Source organism: Cataglyphis hispanica, chromosome 10 (genome assembly GCF_021464435.1).
Source record: "Cataglyphis hispanica isolate Lineage 1 chromosome 10, ULB_Chis1_1.0, whole genome shotgun sequence".
In the NCBI taxonomy this organism is placed as follows: domain Eukaryota; kingdom Metazoa; phylum Arthropoda; class Insecta; order Hymenoptera; family Formicidae; genus Cataglyphis; species Cataglyphis hispanica.
The window spans coordinates 5,921,684-5,940,111 of record NC_065963.1 but is presented as its reverse complement, the minus strand read 5'-3'; the positions used below and the strand labels follow the sequence as shown (position 1 = coordinate 5,940,111).

The window sequence follows — 18,428 nt, the reverse complement described above, 5'->3', positions numbered from 1 at the left end:
TTACGATTGGCCGCAGTGGTGGCCCTCTGACAAAAAGAAAAAAGAAAAAAAAAAAAAGAAGAACAGTCTTGTCGGATCTTACGTCGGAGGCCTGCAGAAAGGTCGGATGCAGAAAAATAGCCACGATTGGCTAGAGAGAAAGACGTTAAGCGGAAAGGAAAAATGGAAGGAGAATATGAAAGAGAGAGAGAAAAGGGATGTAGGTGGAGGATCAGCAGCAACGAGTAATGGAAGGTTATGGTAATGTTCTCAGTCTCGGCACTCACCGTTAGTTCCGAGGCCGTGCTATCAAAGGGGGATAGAAACTACCCCTAGGAGTAGTTATTTCACTCCTTGAAAGCGGCTTCGGGGCAAGTGCATAGTCGTGCTAACGATCCGGACAGCCACGGCAATCTTGCAACAGCGGAATGTCCGCGGCGCGCGCGTTGCGGATCACAGCATCCTGGAGCGATATCCGCCACTTTATCATTCGTCGAATTGCTTTAAATGGCCGTCAGCTACGCGAGAACACGATATGGGCGAAGTCGTTAACGCGAAGAAGCGAGTAGTTTCATTTTCGTCCAATTATTAATCAAATTTATGAGTATACGATATGTCTTTCATGACATTTTTTTGCCATTTAAATATTTCTAATAAATATTAAAATGCACGAAACTATAGTGAACTTTTCCTAATCGTTAATGATTGGAAAATTGTTTGAATTGAGAGAAATATTCGACGATTGAGACACCCTGTATATTATCGAGCCTGCTAAGTATTGTAAAGGCAGCAGCAGCCGCCCGTTACTCTCTTCGGATTTCTATTGTGCGAGTTACGATAACAATAATTAGGATTATTATTTCACGGTGGGAGTTTCGAACGAGAATGGTAGTTTTCGGGTGGAAAACTTTCTCTCTCTCTCTCTCCCTTCCTCCCTCCCTCCCTCTCTCTCTCTCTCTTTCCTCTGAAGAGCTTTCTTTGGCAGCTTAAAAGACGGCTTTAATCGAGCCTCTTCCAGGCCGCTCGCACAGATGGTGACTTTATTATCGACATTCAGTATAATTAAGTCGCTCTAAGCGGTGAGGAAGGAGATCCTTTCATCTTTCCATCAAAATCTGCAGATACTGGAAACGGAAATATCTATTCTTCTTCATAACAGTGACATTTTGAACAAAAGACATAATTTTAAATAATTTTTAAAAAATAAAGAAAAAATCAGTGAAATATGAAAAATTAATAAAATATTATTTTATTCATTTAATCCATAACTTTTGCGCGTAATTTAATATGCATAATTCTCTAATTTATATAAGTCTTATTTACACAACGCGAATTGCGAAATGTACTTAATTTTCTGCAAGAATAATGGAAATTTAAAATTTACACGGCTTAGTCAGAGTATAGCCATAATTTTAACATGAGCGTAATATTGTAATTTTAATTAGAGAACTGGTTAATATATATTTCATCACGGGTTGCATATATATATATATATATATATATATATATACATCAGTAAATATTTAGAAACGTATACATATAGGACTGCTCATTTTGATATAAATTCATGCGGCTTGGTCGTCCAGATGTGTAACTCGCAGCTAAAATAAGATGTAACGACTGTAACTTCATTATTAATTTACGCTATATTCTCGGAAGCGACGAAATATAATATGGAAAATAATATGAAATCTTTGAGAAGTCAAGAGATTTATCTTCTAATCCGAGCAGTTTATTATGAAAATTCCGGAATATTATTCTGCCATAATTACTTAACGAAATTCATATGCTCGCACTAACGACAAAGATACCGGATGGATCGTTCTGACTTTCACAGACGAATAAAAATTAGGTTTTGCGGAAACGTGCTCGAGCTCGGTAGAAAACTTCTTTTGCGGCCGCTTTGATGGGATTTCAAGAATCTCTCGATATATCGCGTGCCTCTCGCGGAAGACGCATGGTTTCGATAAAAAGGATTGCGGATCGGGAGAGGCGATCTCGAGAACTCTCTACTTTGGAAAAAGGGAGGAAAGGGGAGAAGATGTGGGAGGAAATAAGAAAGCGAGCAGCGTCCGCGCGAATTTATATTTCGCACGCATGGGAATTTATGGCCGTTAATTGGGAGGGGGGAGGGGGGGGGAGAGGGTAGAATCGGCATCGCAGGGAGGAAAAGATGGGAAACGAAGATGAAACGTGGTGTACGGGAAGGGGGATGAAGGGATGCTATGCGCAACTTTTAGGATTAATTCGCGGATAAAATGGCCGGCCGCCACGTCACCCTTACGGCGAATTCGATGGGAACCGTCGGTTAACGTTTGTCAGACTAATTAATTAAACAGCTGGCAAACTTTTGCCTCCTTTTTCTTCCCTCTCTTCTTCGCCCGATGTCAAGATGTTGAAATTAATTCTTCCCTTTTAAGAAAGCGCGACGATTTCAAATATTATCCGTGCTGAAGGATCGGCATGATGATGATCCAGGGAAATGGATTGTCGAGCCACTTCATTTATGTTTCTCATGTTAAAATAATTCCAACAGTTGACTCGTTCGTATTTACTACGAATTATTTATATAAGCAATTGATCTATTTTTATTTTAATCCCCCAATGCATCTCTCCAGTTTTTCTGTAAATTATTTGCAACACATTTACAACTCGAAACTGTAACATTTTAGATTTAGACCTCGTCAACTTTGGAAACCGCTACGAATCCGTGCGGAAACTCGACTAAACCGCGAGCGCGCGATGCGAACTTCGATAAAATCGCTCGTAAAATTATTAGTAGATACGGTCGACGGTAGTTTCCGCCGATGGTTCGCGACGACGTCACGCTCTACTTTACATTGCAATTAAACGAACACGTACGACTAAACGAAATGCTACCGAATTATGCATAAAAGCTCATGTTTTATCAGAAATAGAAGCAAAAACGAGTTAGCAAACGAGGCCGAGATAAAGCCCACTTAAAAATTCCATGGAACGCTAGCCATCTGACTATTCATTTAACTCCAATATTTATTGTTAGTTTATGAGAAATTGTTTATTTGAGTAATTTTTTAAAATGATTCACATATTAGCATTTTTTTTTTCGAAGAATTTAAGAGCCAAAAATATTGATCTGTAATAGAGTTTTATTTATGATTTCAAGACAATCCTTCTCAGTATTGTAAAATTAATTTTTATCCTCATAACATTTGAAAAGTGTCTAAAAAATACAAAATACGCGTTTATTTTCAATGTTTTTTTACATGTTGAATATTTCGATTTGTTCGAAAAAGCATCGCTGCATAATCAAAAGCTTTCGCGTTTATGAAGCAACCCGCGAAGTGGAACTTTACTGTCACGTCATGCACTCGAGTTCCTTCTTCCGAATTGTTGCGATCATCATTCACCGCCGAAGAACTATACGTTTTTTGTAGCTTTTGGTTTTATCTCTCGCTTTTACATCCTTTCTCAGCACGTCGTACTTTTTCAGGTCAAGCTATTGCGCGGTTAAATGCAACATCTTCTAAGTGTAGCACATACGCGATTACATTTCGTCGTGAAGATTGTTTGGATTCCTCGTGAGTCTATATTTGTTTTTTATTTGTTTATCGGTTATTTTGCAAATTGCTTTTTATCGAAAGTCTCTATTAAAGATATCGTTTCGTGAAAAGTGCTTGAAGCCGTGTGTATTTACAGCAATCTCGCGTTTGAAATTCGTTTGAAATGGCTTCCGATGAAAGCTAATAAAAAGCTAAATAACAATTGTGACGCTCGCTGCAATAACCGAGATGCAATTGTACGTCTTCAATTTATTTGTATTTCATTTGTCTGAGTTCAAGATGAAGTATCATATATCTTTTGTATTCACTCTATAATAACTTATTAGATATATATAATGCATTAATAATAAAAATGAACAATTTATTGTCTGGCCTTTAAATTTATTTTAAACACGTGTTCGCGTTACGGAAATCTTTATTTGCAACAATTGGATAATTAACTTGCTACTTATACTCCCGAGGATTAAATTATCCGGAAACTCTGCGCGAATTAGGAAGCGAAGGCGATTTCATGTCGGCGTGGAAATTTTAGGACACTCGGGACGCGGAAAGAAGTTATTTTTACGAAGTCAGATTTGGGAGCCTTGCCGGGCGGCTTTAATCTACATCGAAATTCTAATGTGGCGCGTTTCTTTAGCATTTTATGCTAATGTCCCCGCCACGTCGTATCCCTTAAAGTTCACTTTGACAGCTTTACCGGCAGCGGCAGCTGATGAAAACGGCAACAGTACGCCAGACGCATTTCGCACGTGCGAAAGATAGGAAGAACGAATAATGCTTTGTCATGTTTTTAACATGATTCCATTCTTAAATTGAATAATTTTGCGAAAAAAAATATTCGCAGGATAATAATTTTTGATGATTTTATTTTTTATAAAGTTCTACGCTTAATGTGACACTGTCTCAAATCTTTTTAAGAAAAGGATATAATGAGTAAATATTGAAGTAAAATTATTAAATATTAAATTAAATTAAATTAATTAAATTAAATTAAATTAAATTAATTAAATTAAATTAAATTAAATTAATATAATGAGCAATTAAATATTTAAGTAAAATACTTATATAATTTATTTATAAATATATAATTATTGATCGATTGTTATAGAAAAGTCGCGTGATTCCTATTGTGATCCCTACAACTGCTTTTCCGTAATCTTCCAGTTTAATATTAAGACCGAACGTACCGGGTGTTTCATTCGATGAGACTCGGAAAGACACGGCTTCTTTTAATAACCCAGCAGCGCTATCGTCCATTATACGGCTCTCACTTACAAAGTATAATGTCTCCTCGTTTTTACGCTCAGTATGCGTCCGATTTTAATACTCTTGCCTCTATTTTCGTTTGCCCTCCCGCATTTCTCTTCGTTTTTTCCCGACGCTCGCTTTCTGCTTCTCACTTCAAAGAAATCATTTTCCATTCCGCTTCATCACACTTAGCGGACAAGCCGAGACAGAATTTTCATGATCTGTTTCTTATCGTGCGAAGAAGAAGGATCATACATCGTATCGTAAGATTTTCCATAATGTATTCTTTATATATAAATCATCGAATTTTAAATGATTTCACCATTGAAAGGTATACAATAACTTTTTGTACAAATAAGTATAAAATGTTTACATTTGTATTATAATTTAAAATGTAAAATTATAAAATGACTATATTATTTTATGTAAGATGAATATTTTTTTGTAAAAAAATATTTTATAAAATATAAACAGCTGTAGTTTGCAAACAATGCTTCTGACAAATGATACGTATACAAAACTCGTGATATTTATTTTATCATTAATACACTCGTATAATACGATCTAAATGTTGATCAAAGAATGGTACGGTCAGAATATTTTTATATTATCGAGTAAGTTTAACACAGACCTTTGTGTATATTGGCTTAAAATAATTGCATCGATTTTTTTATTATTGTTGATTTTTTTTTTATATAGAGTAGTTATATAACAATAATAAATTAATTGCTATAAGCAAACCTTCAATTATCTTCATTACATATACGAAATCCTGAAGATACAAGAGAACCAAGTTTTTACTTTTGATGACATCACTTGAAATGGAATTTAGAACTTCGGAATTTAGAATGTCTTGTAGAACTTGGCCAACTTGTATGTTCAGTATACTTCGCAGGCGACACGCGTGAATGCGTCGATAGCAATCGATTTACTTGTACAAAGCGCTTAATTTTGTTTCCCTTCTCGTTCTCTGTTGCAGAATTCGAATAACCAGGTTGCAATTCCCGGACAAAATCAGGTAACTAGTGCCGGCGAGACCCAGGGCGGACCCAACACGGTACTTCGAGTCATCGTGGAGCACATGCTTTATCCGATCACCCTCGACATACTTTATCAGGTGAGCACGCAACGGACCACTCGGCCGACCCATTTATTATTTCTTCGTTTTATATTGAAAGCGGTCGCGCTGAATGCAGTATCGCGTGTAATGCGACGATGAATTATATACATATTCAAATATGAACGTGCGCAGAAAGAGTGTTTGGAGAAAGAGATGGAAATTTTTCACGACTCTTACATAGTGCAGTATTTTAGGAATTTTTTTGGAGAATTTTTTACCATATCAGATTTAAAAACTGGGGCTTGCCATAAAAGAGAGAAAAAAAAAGAACTTGTGAAAAAAAAAAAAAACTTCTGCACACATAAACCGTGCATTCGCGTGTTATAAACGAGGGGAAAGTACGCCTCTAATTTTCCGGGGACGCCGAAAGGGCTAATGTAATTTAACTTTCGACGGATGCCGAAAAATGTCGCGCGCGCAGCACCGTGACAGAGTTGAATTAGTCGAATTTCGCAGACAATCCCGCGGTCGTTAACTTGCTCGCGGATATTTGATCAACGTTTACAAGTCGGGCGTGAATTCCGCTTGATTAATCCGCGCGGCGCCGGAGTTGCGGCCGCGGCGGAAGTTACATCGCATTTTACATATTGAGTGCTTGTCGTCGGCGAGCGCCACTGCGGGGGCGACTGTTTGCAGTTTTAAAATTGAATATACCGCCGGTCGTTTCGCCGAGATAACTGAATTCTAAATAATTGATTGTTAAAGTTATAGAATAATCTCCTTGCCGCACCCGCGCGACCATCGGAGTTGCTGGAGTTGCTTGGTGCGATACATTTTATACGACACTCGTAAGACACTAATTGCACTCGCTGCAGAATTGACATTTCGCTTCGTTATCGAAATGTTTCGAAGTTGATAAAGTAGATTGCAACAATTCAAAATGTTATGCCAAAATAATAAATTTTATGAGCATTTTTATGTGGAAATCAATTTTTTGTAAAAATCAGTAAATGCGCGCGTATAAAAAAACACATAAAAATTTGAGTTTTCCATACTATAGATTGATAATAAAATTAATGTAGATTTTTATTTTTATGTAGATTACAATTTTACAATACTTTTTAATCTTAAATGAAAAGAAAAATAAACACTAAATATAGTTATCGTAATTCACGATTTGGTCAATGTATTTTTGCATGTAATATTCGTCTTTATGAATATAAAATTGTTTTCATAAAATAAGAAGCGTTAATATACACTGTTTCCTTTTCGGTAAGAAAACAAAGGGGCAAATATCGCTGGTCATCATTAAGGGAAGGTAATTCTTATCCCTTAGGATTTCGGATAATAGGATAACCGGAGTGTTTCCAGGTTGAATGGCCTATGCATTTTTAAGCGTGTTCAATAGTGTCGCGAATAATATCTCCCGATAATATGATACGTGTACGAAAATGTCTCTCTTCCCTTTCTCGATTATGTGAAAGTAAAATGTCTTATTGTTGTGTTCTCGGGAAGGTAATATACAACAACTTTACATAGGGATACCGATAAAATTGATCGAATAAATTTTTCTTTTAATAAATTTTTATTTACATTATCTTATACATTAATTATTATATAAAGTCAATGATGTGCAATGAGATTTTTAAATAATTGATAAAATAAACGTTAAATTGCAATAGAATAATTAATTTTTTGTTTTCAATTGTTTATACAAGAATTATCGAAAAAAAAAAAAAAAACAATTTGCAAATTACAGTTATTTCTCATGAAAATATTTATGGGATTTGCGCTGCACCATCGAGTCCATTTCGATACAAAGGCTTGTTGCTTATCTCCAAATGTCCCGAAGGAATTGCAAATGTGAGTGGCGTGTGAGGAAACTATCTTTAACACTATCGATTTAGCCGAGTGCACGCGGGTATATAAAGGGTGGCGTTTTTGTTTTTTCTCCAACATGTGGAATCAGGTCGAAGCGAAGAGAGTAGCGACGACGACGGCAGAAAGAGCCGTGCTAAGCCGATAATGGACTGGGCGGAAAACATTCCCGGATTACGAATCGACGATTGGCCGGTTATATGTGTTCGGTTGCGTAAGCGGGCTTACACGACGGTTCCGGTGGTGGAACTGGATTTGTTTCCGCGACTTGTAATCAGCTCGAAAGATTAACTCGTGTCGAAGCCAGCCCACGTGGAGCTTGCTATTGGTCAGACAGATTCTTCGATACATTCCCGGTGATATCGCATGATTTGTGCCGTAAACAAAATCCTGTCGACTGACATTTATCTCGAGATAATCGGATTAGAAGTAATTCGCGTAAGAAAATGTGAAATGTGAACAGGCATCGAGATCAGAGAAATTTGTACGTATATCTATGATCCAGTGCAAGAGACGTCACTAATAAAAAATTCTTAACACCAAATCAATTGTATAGAAAGATGTCTTGAATCTTATGATCTAAATTATTTAACGATAGATTTATAGTCAAGACTTTCCGTCTTGACGAAATGTCACAGCGTCTCTTAAAATTTTAACGACGCGAACAAATTGATCGAAAACATTCGCGTACTTTACCGAAGCCTGACGAAAAGTTGACCTGTTCTACTGCGCGTGTAATCCGATACGGCGCTCTCTCAAAGAGAGCATACAAATGCTTCTTTCTCAAGAGGGATTAAGCACATTGCCTGGAAATCCCGATCTCGTGTTCGCGTTTCGTTACTTAAAGCAACTTTTATAAAATACGATACTAAATAGATTTTCGCGACGTTCTTTTATAAATATATAAATTACACATAGATATTTCTTATTTCGAGCGAATAGACTTAAGTTTGCATAAATATTTAAAGAGCACATACATACATTTTGAGAGACGTGTGTTCGTTATAATTTTATTATTCTCTTCTTTTTCAAGTCAGGCACTCTTTTGAAAAATTTTTGTGCGTCTCCCTGGATTTCTCGACTTTGCTGAAACAATTGTAAACGCGCTTCTTCCCGGTTCTCGCGGCCGGAACTTCGATTGTTTCTTCCGGTTGAATTGAATTTTAACTTTGTTCTTTATTTGTTCCCGGTTTGTCTGTTGCTTTTCGCGCGATTAACCGACAGCCTCCGGCGGCGAAGCCAATTTACGTGGCGACGGTATTTTTTCCACCCTCCTGTCGTCTTCATTCCCTGTCCCTTGGAAATTCTCCTCCGATATTTAACTTTACGGTCTCCTGAGCCGAGACGGCTAAATGCCGCGAAAAGTCCGTCCTCGCGGAGTAGAAACTTCTCGCGCCATCCCCGCGAGGGATGGAAAGGTTGCGCCCCGAGAGGGTTGCGCGAGAAAGGGGTGCAGGTGTTCAGGTGCGGGGACCGGCGCTCTGAAAACTTTGTAATCCAGCCAATGTTATTAGTCGGCGAATCCTGCGTCGGAAAATTCTTAATGATCCATGAGCTCGGCCTAGAAAGATTGTACCGAGTAAGAAAAATTAGAGCTTTCTTTAGATTGTTTTTTTTTTTTTTCTAATCGCGAGGATTAGACGTTTGGTTGAATTAAGATACAAATTTTTAATGAATTGCTTTACAAAATAGGAGCAATCACAATTTATTTAAACATAGCGCGATGATATTATCTCTTATGACAATTGTATTAGAATATTAGATATTTATTTTTACTTTTTTTACGAAAATCGTATTATTAATATAGCAGCAATGAAAATAATAAATAAAAAAAAAATACATTCTTTATCCGATGAAAAAAAGATTATATGGATGACTCTAAATATCATAAAATATAAATCCGATTATTATACAATATGATCGATGGACCCATAAAACGATAGCGCGAGTCGTATCTTTTCTTCGCGATAATTTCTGTTCGGTATTTTTTTTTTTTTTACGTTCCATGGGTTGCATTCTTCGAATGCATCGTGCATTCCTTCCCCGACTTTTATTTGCGAAACCCAGTATCGGAAGACAGGTTTCGCGAATATAAAAAATCGGTCGTATCCTCCGGTCGGATCCACAAGACATAAATAAAGAGACGGCGAGCATTTAACATTTATGTCTCGATTAAATGGCTCGGGAACTTCGTCGGTGCATTTGGCGATATAAATTGCCGTTACTGGGAGCCAGTCTGCCACCTGAGACGCAGAACTAATGTAAGTCTCGCCTTATTAAGGCCCGTCGGTTTGAAACAGTGACATCATCAGCACTGAACGGAGGGTGATTTCGCTGAGTACATTCTCGTTTATTTTATTCTCTTTTTCTGAGCACTACCGACAATTTAATAAAGGTTATTTAAAAATTGCATCTGCGTGTGCTGGTGTGAGATTCTGTTCTTTAATATTAATCTCTGTAGCATTCGCGCCCAGAGACAGGGAGAATTTTTCTTTGACATGTAAATATAAGATAAGTGTACGAGATATATAAAAATACAAAGCATACAGCTACACGTAAAGTCAGCACATTTTAATGATTTATATATACTGATTTTGTTGCGAGAATCCTTTCATCTTACATCAATATAATGTTGAAGAGATAAATTTGATATACTTCCAAATCATTTCTTTCTATTATAGTAAAATCTACAAAGCTTTATATAAATTGTTATCAAAATACATAATAAAAAATACTTTGAATCGCGAATTAATTTATAAACACGAAAGGATGAATTTTACAAATGGATCGTCCTCTCATCTAAATTTCATATTCAGCGAAATGGTTTTCTCTACAATTTTGCGCACGTGTAACATGCAATATTTCTGAAATGAAAATCGATGCTGTTCGAGAATTACTGAAATATACTAAATGTTTCGCGGGGGATGTCGGGAATCGAAATGGCAAAAGTGACGAAGGGGACGGAATGAGGGGGTCGTAAATTAATCACTCGACGATGGTAGCCGGCAGTTTGGCGGTGTGATCTCGATGGGAGGCGACGAAGGAACCCGAAGAACGGTGACTCGAAGAAAACCGGGGGAGAGAGCGTGAAAATGGGCGATGAAAGAGGGAAGGGAAGAGAGGGATGGAAGTTAGCGCGCACAGAGGAAAACATTAATCACCTCGCCTCCTCGTACTGTATGATTAATGGCCGTTGGCAACCATCTAATGTCTCGGTTCGATCGTTCCAGTTGTTCGTTCGAGTACGAACAGGCGAACAGCTCGAGTGTTTTACGCGTGTGCGCCTTGAAATGTGCAATTAAAGCCGTTAATGTTGCATAGATCGAAGCGTTTCTTGAAGCTTTTCAATCGAACATAAAAAGGGTATACATCTCTTTTATTTTGCTTAATATTAGTGTTGTAGGTGTTGTGGGAGAAAAGTCCGCGTTCTTTATCGTTTGGAAATTAATCTCAAAAGACAAATATAAAAATTATCTGAAATAAAAGGTCATAACTTTGGAGTATAAATAAATATCAACATTATTGTGCACTCGAAATTAATGTAAAGCGTTTCTTTATGTCGAATGATAAGATGTTTCGAAGTAATCGACGAAGTTTTGCGTGATACTTATCTCGAATTTTCTTGACTCCTATTAACAGGAATTATAGAAGAAGCGTTGTAGATTTTTGCGATAGGAATATATACGTAAAATGGATCATGACGACGGTTGTTTTCCGATAGCAAGTAGTTTTCTTGGCGGCGCAAAGATATTAAAAGTTATTCCGTTAAGGGTGGACACGCCTGATACAGCTTTAAAAGCCTGCTCGTGGCCGTGTAGTCAGTCATGTCAGGATGCATTTGTAGCTATTAATAATGCAACCGGCATTAACAGTCCCAGCTTATATATCGCGCCAACCACACGCAAGTAATATGCACTCTAAAACCTTTTTATGGGAAATTTTTCTCGCATACAGATTACATATGACATTCAATATAAATGTAATTATTAATTACGTATAATCGCAAGAGTTTTTCGCGAAAACAAAAAATAAGATCCTTTATTACATATGATTTTTTTTTTTTAGAATAAAAATTGTACTCATATATTTTAGATGAATCTTCAAATGTAATACGTTTTTTTTTGAATTTTCATGCGTTGTTAATTTTTTCAATTTATTGGTAAAGAGATTTGATATCATTTAATATTGATTCTATGGGGAAAAACCATTTCACGCCGCCCTCTTCAATAAATATCCTTATCGATGCTCGCGGGCCGAGAATAATTGATAATCTCGCGCGTAAACTATAATTGCGCAACTGCCGAACCGCAATCGTATTGCGGCCGCGCGATACGAAACATATATCTCGAAAGGAGAAAAATCCGGGCGACTTGCCAAAGAAGAAGTTTCGCAGCAATCCCAATCCATTTCCCGCGGCGAACTCGTTCGCCCCTCGCGCGACGGCGAGGAGGGAGTAGTAAGTTCGAACAACATTTTCCCGTTCGCTCCCGTAAAACTCCCGACTCGCCGTCAGACATCGAGCCTTTTCCCCTCACCCTCTTCTCACCCTCCCGGGCCGTCATATCTAAATGAATAACGACGGATCGCGGCGACGCGACGCGGGAATTGCGTTACCGCTATTGCGCGTTATTGCGTTACGGAAACCGCGGAGACACCCGCGCGACCGGGACGGGCTCGATAATCGCGCACGCGAATTAATAACTGTTACATCAATCAATACGCCCCGGTGGTAATGGGCAGTTTTCGCGGAATGGGATGGAACAGAACGGAATGGAATAGATGCGAAGGGTGGAGTTTGGTCACCTGTAATCCCACGGCATGAGGGAATCCCCGCGGGATCTATGAGCGATGGCCGCCGGCCAAAGGGCCGCGTTCGATTTAATAACGAGCCGTTGCCGGTATTTCTCTTTCCCTCCCCGTGATCCTTCTCCTGTCCCCTCTTCCCCCAAAGGGAGAGATTAAAGAAAATAATATACCAGCTTATGTATTGCGCTGTTCTATATACATCGCGTGTCGCAAATAGCGGGATTTGTTTCCCGATGAATTTATGCGGAGGATACTTTCTTTAACAGAGAGAGATTAAGATTCTTGAGCGATTCTTTTATGCTGAAATTATTTAGCTACTATTTTATGTATATAATGAAAAATTAATATGTATATATTAATATATAAGATATACATATTATATAAAATACTTTAGAAACTTTTAATTATCTATAATTAAATGTTATAAAAATATCGACAAAGAAAAAATTAAATAATGTAAACGTTCCTGTATATGCGAAAAGTATATAAATTTTCTGAGTTATTAGGCGAAATGTGTCACGCTCGAAATACAATAAAATGTTTGCGGAAGGAAGGAACGCGAGAGAGAGAGAGAGAGAGAAAGAGAGAGAGACTCGCTGCTGACGAAATATCGAATGGAACTGCTGCAGAGCAATGCATTTTCGTTTATTTCTTAACGGCTGCTTTATAATATTGCAACAAGCCATCAGCTATCCAGTTTTTTAATATCGCTTACAAATCCAAGTTCGTATTGACTCTTAAAAAATATATAATTATAACTTGAAACGAATAACTCGGGGATTTCGAAACGTATCCCGATAAGATCGCAATAAGGCGTTTAATAATAAAGAGAGATTTTCATTGTTATTTTCTTTTGTATACATTTTTATTGAAATTTTGTGCATTTCTCCTGTTGCGTTAGTTCACTTTTTTGAAACAAGTGTGGAATGTCAGAGACGAACGCTGCGCGCGCGATTCTATCAAATAGTGATGCGAATTGATTCGCATAGTCGACGTGCCTCGGTGAAATGGGGTTAAAGGGGGATCGCGTAGGTGAATTAACGCAAGCACTCTCGAAATAACACGCGTTGGATATCTAGCGTCAAGTAGGATAGATCATCACTCAATTCGGTGCATATCTTACCTCATTAGAGAAATATTCACCGAGATCTGTTTATTTTAATTTAGCATGAGAGATTATGGCTTATGCTTTCTCTTTTTCTCTCTCTCTTTTATTCCTGCTATTATATTAATTCGCGACAACTTCTAATCGCAAATTTTTTTTTTTTATTCCTAAATAAAACCGCTTCTCGCTCGCGTAAAGCAGTCTGTGACAAGTTTAAGATTAATCTTTCACATATATATGAATATATTGAAAGTTTTCTCATTGTGCGCGAATCGGAAGTCTCGACGATGACTATTTCCAGCTGAAAGGAAAATTCTTAAAATGTCGTGTGCACATTTTTCCGCCTTTTTTAGAACGTAACCCCATTTCGGCGATACGAATGGTAGGAAACCAATCGTAAACACAATTTGAAACGAAGGGAGAGGAAAATAAATAAAACATAAACGTTAGTTTTTGCACGCGTACATAGCACACGCTGACGATAGATACAGAGTTCGCGTACATTACATGCATGATAACGCTATTGCGATGCACAAAATGCTTTTTGTCTACAGTAAATAAAAGTTTTTTAATTAAACTACAATTGGTTGAATGAATTTTAACCATATCGATATCATATTGTAAAGGGAATAATTAAAAAGTTAATAAAATGAAAAATTGTGTTCAGACGCGATTGTAGCATATAGAGGACAGAGCGCACTCTCAAATTAATTTAATACAGTACTTGTGAAATAGTACTTTTGAAAAATTCCGATTCTTGTAATTCTATTCGATATTCTTCGTTAATAATTCAGCCATTATTGATTAATTATATATCTGATTCGCGTAATCGCATATTGAATAACACGTATTTCGAGGCACATTAATTTCATCGCGTCATAATCGCTCGCTAATATGGGAAAGGGAGGAGGCAGACTCATTCAATTTCAAGTTTCAATTACATATACTTTAATGAATCAAATAAAATCAAAACTTGTGTCGGATAATGATAATAATATATACATATACATATATCGGTAAATCATTCTTAATTTATTAAATATACATTCCAATGGTTTTCAATGGGGAGTTGGCGATTTTTTCTACGAAACTAAAACGGTCGATCGTAATTCTTTGGTTTTTAATTTAACGTTCAAATTAATCCAATTATTTTATCGCGCAATTATATTTTTTTATTTAATTTTTCACCGTTCGAAAATACAGTGACGTGCTTTGCCTGATCGGGGATGACTTACAGTTGCAAGTAACTCTGATTAACGCGCCCTGTTCTCGGCGAATTTCGCGCGGAAAAAATGTTTAGATAAAACAGAATCCTCCAATAACTCGCGCTCGGTCTGATTACAAAAGTTGCAACAACGCTGTGTCTTTCGAGCGTTTCGTTGACGACAAACGCTGTTCCGCGCACATACAAGGGACGTATCGGCTGCAGATGCGAGATGCACGTGCGGAATAATTTCCCGCGGGAGGCGAACGCGCGCGCGCATACACACATATACATATATACCTGAAATGATCGTGTTTGGTCGAGGCCTTAAAAATGTATCAGCAAAAACGAAGGAGAACGTTACGCTTCGCATAGTAATGCGAGTGCTACGGTAGTTTGATTGCGGGAACGATTGCGGAGCTTCTCCTAAAACCTTCTCGAATTGATTTTGGAAACTTGTCCATTGCATTTGAAAACGTTTCTTTCTTTTTTTATTTCTATCATATATATATCATTAATTTTGACGCGCGTATTTGAAACGATTTTACAATATAATTTCACGAGATATTGTTCAGAGGATTAATGGATGAGCGAAAGTTGAAACTAAACTTGTATATTGCGACGAAGAAATTATTCATAGATTTCAGAATTATTCCAGAATTAACTTCGCGATACAGTTGACCTTCTATTGCATCGAAGATAAAGTATGTTTTTTTTTTTTTTATTGACTTTATTTTTCACGTGCCGGATATTTTTTATTATTTCTTACATTTATAAGATCCGATTTTCTTTCTTCAAAAATGCCAGCAGCAAAGAAACTGTTACACCGGCACTTCATTCGACCCTCATTAAAACTTTTGTCGCAAATGATGCGCGCGCAAACAAGCCGATTCGTCCCAGTTTCAATCCTACGTAAGAATTTGAATGACAATTTTCTTTCACCGAGGTGCCGACTTATTTTTGAATTTCTTTTTTGGATTTCTCGATTTTCCTCCATTTATTTACATTTCGGCGAGCGATGTGTATTTTGTCTCTGTTTATCCATCGGAGCGTGAAAGCGGATTGCTTTAATCTACTCGTTACAAAGTTGCAAAGTATTGGAACATCCAATATTATCGATTACGTTCTCGATGTCAATATATGTCGGCGATATATACTTGTGTATCGAGAAAAAAAATATTCGCCTTTCAAAATAAACTTGAGTAAATTCAAAATAAAGCTATAGATTGAAAATAAGAAATTATTTTCTCATGCTTCCAATATTTTATAAATTCCAGTTGCGTCAAAATACTTGTCGCGAGTAGGATGAACAATATATACGAACATTATACTATTTAATAATATTTATTTTGATACGAAATATCTGATCGGCGTAATTGCAATCTCATGATGCATATCGTAAAGTAATTATGGCCGCCGGATATATTTAGCTCCCTAATCTCTCTAATAACAGTAGAAGGGGCAAACGCTAATAATGGAACAGAGGGAAATACTAGTGCAACAATGAACAGAAGTTTGCGTGTATTCGACGGCAATCATGGAATGCATCAATTGCACATTGATAATAAACGTTATCGCCTACGGGGTAATTCTCGAATTTCTCCCTAAATTCACAGAGACAATTTGCAACGATGTGCAGCAAGCGGAAAATTTGTCAGATTTCGAGTAATTAATTAAATACCGGTTTAATTAATTTTATTGTGCAGTATGTTTGTAATGGACGCGTATATAAATGCCATGGAAGGCGCAGATTCCCATTGCGTTTATACGGCATTAATCTGTTATCGGCGCATTACGTTTCACATTACGTAAAATAAATTATTGCGAAAAAGTTATAACTGAATAAACTTAAATTTTAACCGAGAATATATTTTTCAATTGCATATAAGTTTATAAAAATTCAAAATTTTGTCTCTCGAGATAAAGACTTTGTAAGCTTTTTATCTACGCGAGACAGATTGCTTGCGGCAATTTTTTACAAAGATTTGCCCGACAAACAAATGGAATCGCGCGGGCATTATTCCACGTTTCTTTCCTCGTTCACTCGTGATTCCTCGCGATTATTTGTCGATCCGTTCATTTATTGGCGCAATCTCGAGTAAATACTCACAAACGCATCGCGACTTCATATCCGTTCGCGATCGAACTGTTTTCGGTCGAACGCATGCATTCCCAGGCCGGAAGCGCGATTGGCAAAAATTCGAATATCAAAATTGAAATATTTCCCGTTTTATCGGAAAACGGATAAAAATATGTACGGCCCGACGATGATGATGATAGTGGTGGTGTGATGGTGATGATGGTACTGCTACTTTTCGTATTATATACGCGTTGTATAAATAGCGTGTACGGTTACCGCTCATAGGAAAACGCGTACAATTGCAGTTGCATTGGGAGAGAGAGAGAGAGAGAAGGAAATGCACATAGTCGAGCGAACTATTATGAGCGGTCTTGCGGCTTGTAATGGACGCTGCGGACGTACGGACGTAATGGATGGAACCGTAATCCATATATTCTAAACATTATCATCGTTATCACCTTCTCCACCTTCGCGATCCTCTGCCGTCCGTTGTGAATCCGCGCTCACGAATGATCCATCTACTTTTAATTTACTCAATCTTTAATTTACCATTTTTCCCAGCGTAACGTTTCGATCATAATACGAGATTCAGTATTTAATGTAATGTGACTCATTATGTAAGATACTACCTACTACTTGACTTTTATAATATTTGTAATATAAAAATATGGATAATATAAAAATTAAATATTTTCTCGTTTATTCGAAAATATTCTTATTACATTACGCGAAGAATATATTATTTATGAGAATGTTTTTTTTTTTTTTGACAATGTTATAAGCTCGCTTTTTATGCAAAAAATTATCTACAAATGAAAAGAATCTCATAAATGCATCGATATATCTGCGTAATTATTACTCTGTGGGCTCGGATTGCGTGGGATCTAAACGTAATTACCGTAAAAATAATCCTCGTTGCAAGAAACGTTACGAGGTACGTAAATGTAACGACAATGAGGACCTATATGCAGAGATTTTTATCGTTACCGCCGCCGTTTTACTGTATCCTGTAATGATTATAATCGTTGTTTGTTTTCGGAAAAATCACATTTCTCTCCGCTAATACGATCGCACATTCGAAACGAATTCGACTTTTGAAAATCTTGCTAAATAATTTACTTGCTCTTTATTGGAAAAAGTTGATTATTATCACAGCTCAAAGGGAAACAAGAAATGCGGCGATAAAAAACCGAATAAAAATTTTGTCGAGCTCTAAATTTTTATTTGATAATATGATATTATATAAACAAAAGATTCTTTATATAATCATTATATTTAACTGTAGAAATTAAAAAAAAATATATATTATAATATATATGATAATATTTCATAAAACCTGTTGTAAGAAAAATATTGTCCTTTCAAACTCGGTAAAGAATCTGTCATTATAGTCTGTATATTTAAGGAGAGTAAATGTTTCACCGATCTCAGTTCAATTATCGGTTAAAAAATTCCGTTTTACATCCGCCCGATGAGGATGGGCACTAGACACTGCATTATTATTGAAGCTTCATCCCATTTTTGAG

At 36.8% G+C, this 18,428-nt stretch overlaps 1 protein-coding gene across 25 annotated transcripts in view; it reads left to right on the top strand.

The window, feature by feature from the left end:
- Window positions 1–18,428, top strand: part of LOC126852195 (polypyrimidine tract-binding protein 1) — a 351,818-nt gene that overhangs the window by 306,572 nt on the left and 26,818 nt on the right. For all 25 annotated transcript variants that reach the window (XM_050596732.1, XM_050596721.1, XM_050596731.1 and 22 more), the window contains one exon: window positions 5,749–5,886. In XM_050596732.1, coding sequence (XP_050452689.1) covers window positions 5,749–5,886 — 138 coding nt within the window. The remainder of the gene's footprint in view (window positions 1–5,748; window positions 5,887–18,428) is intronic.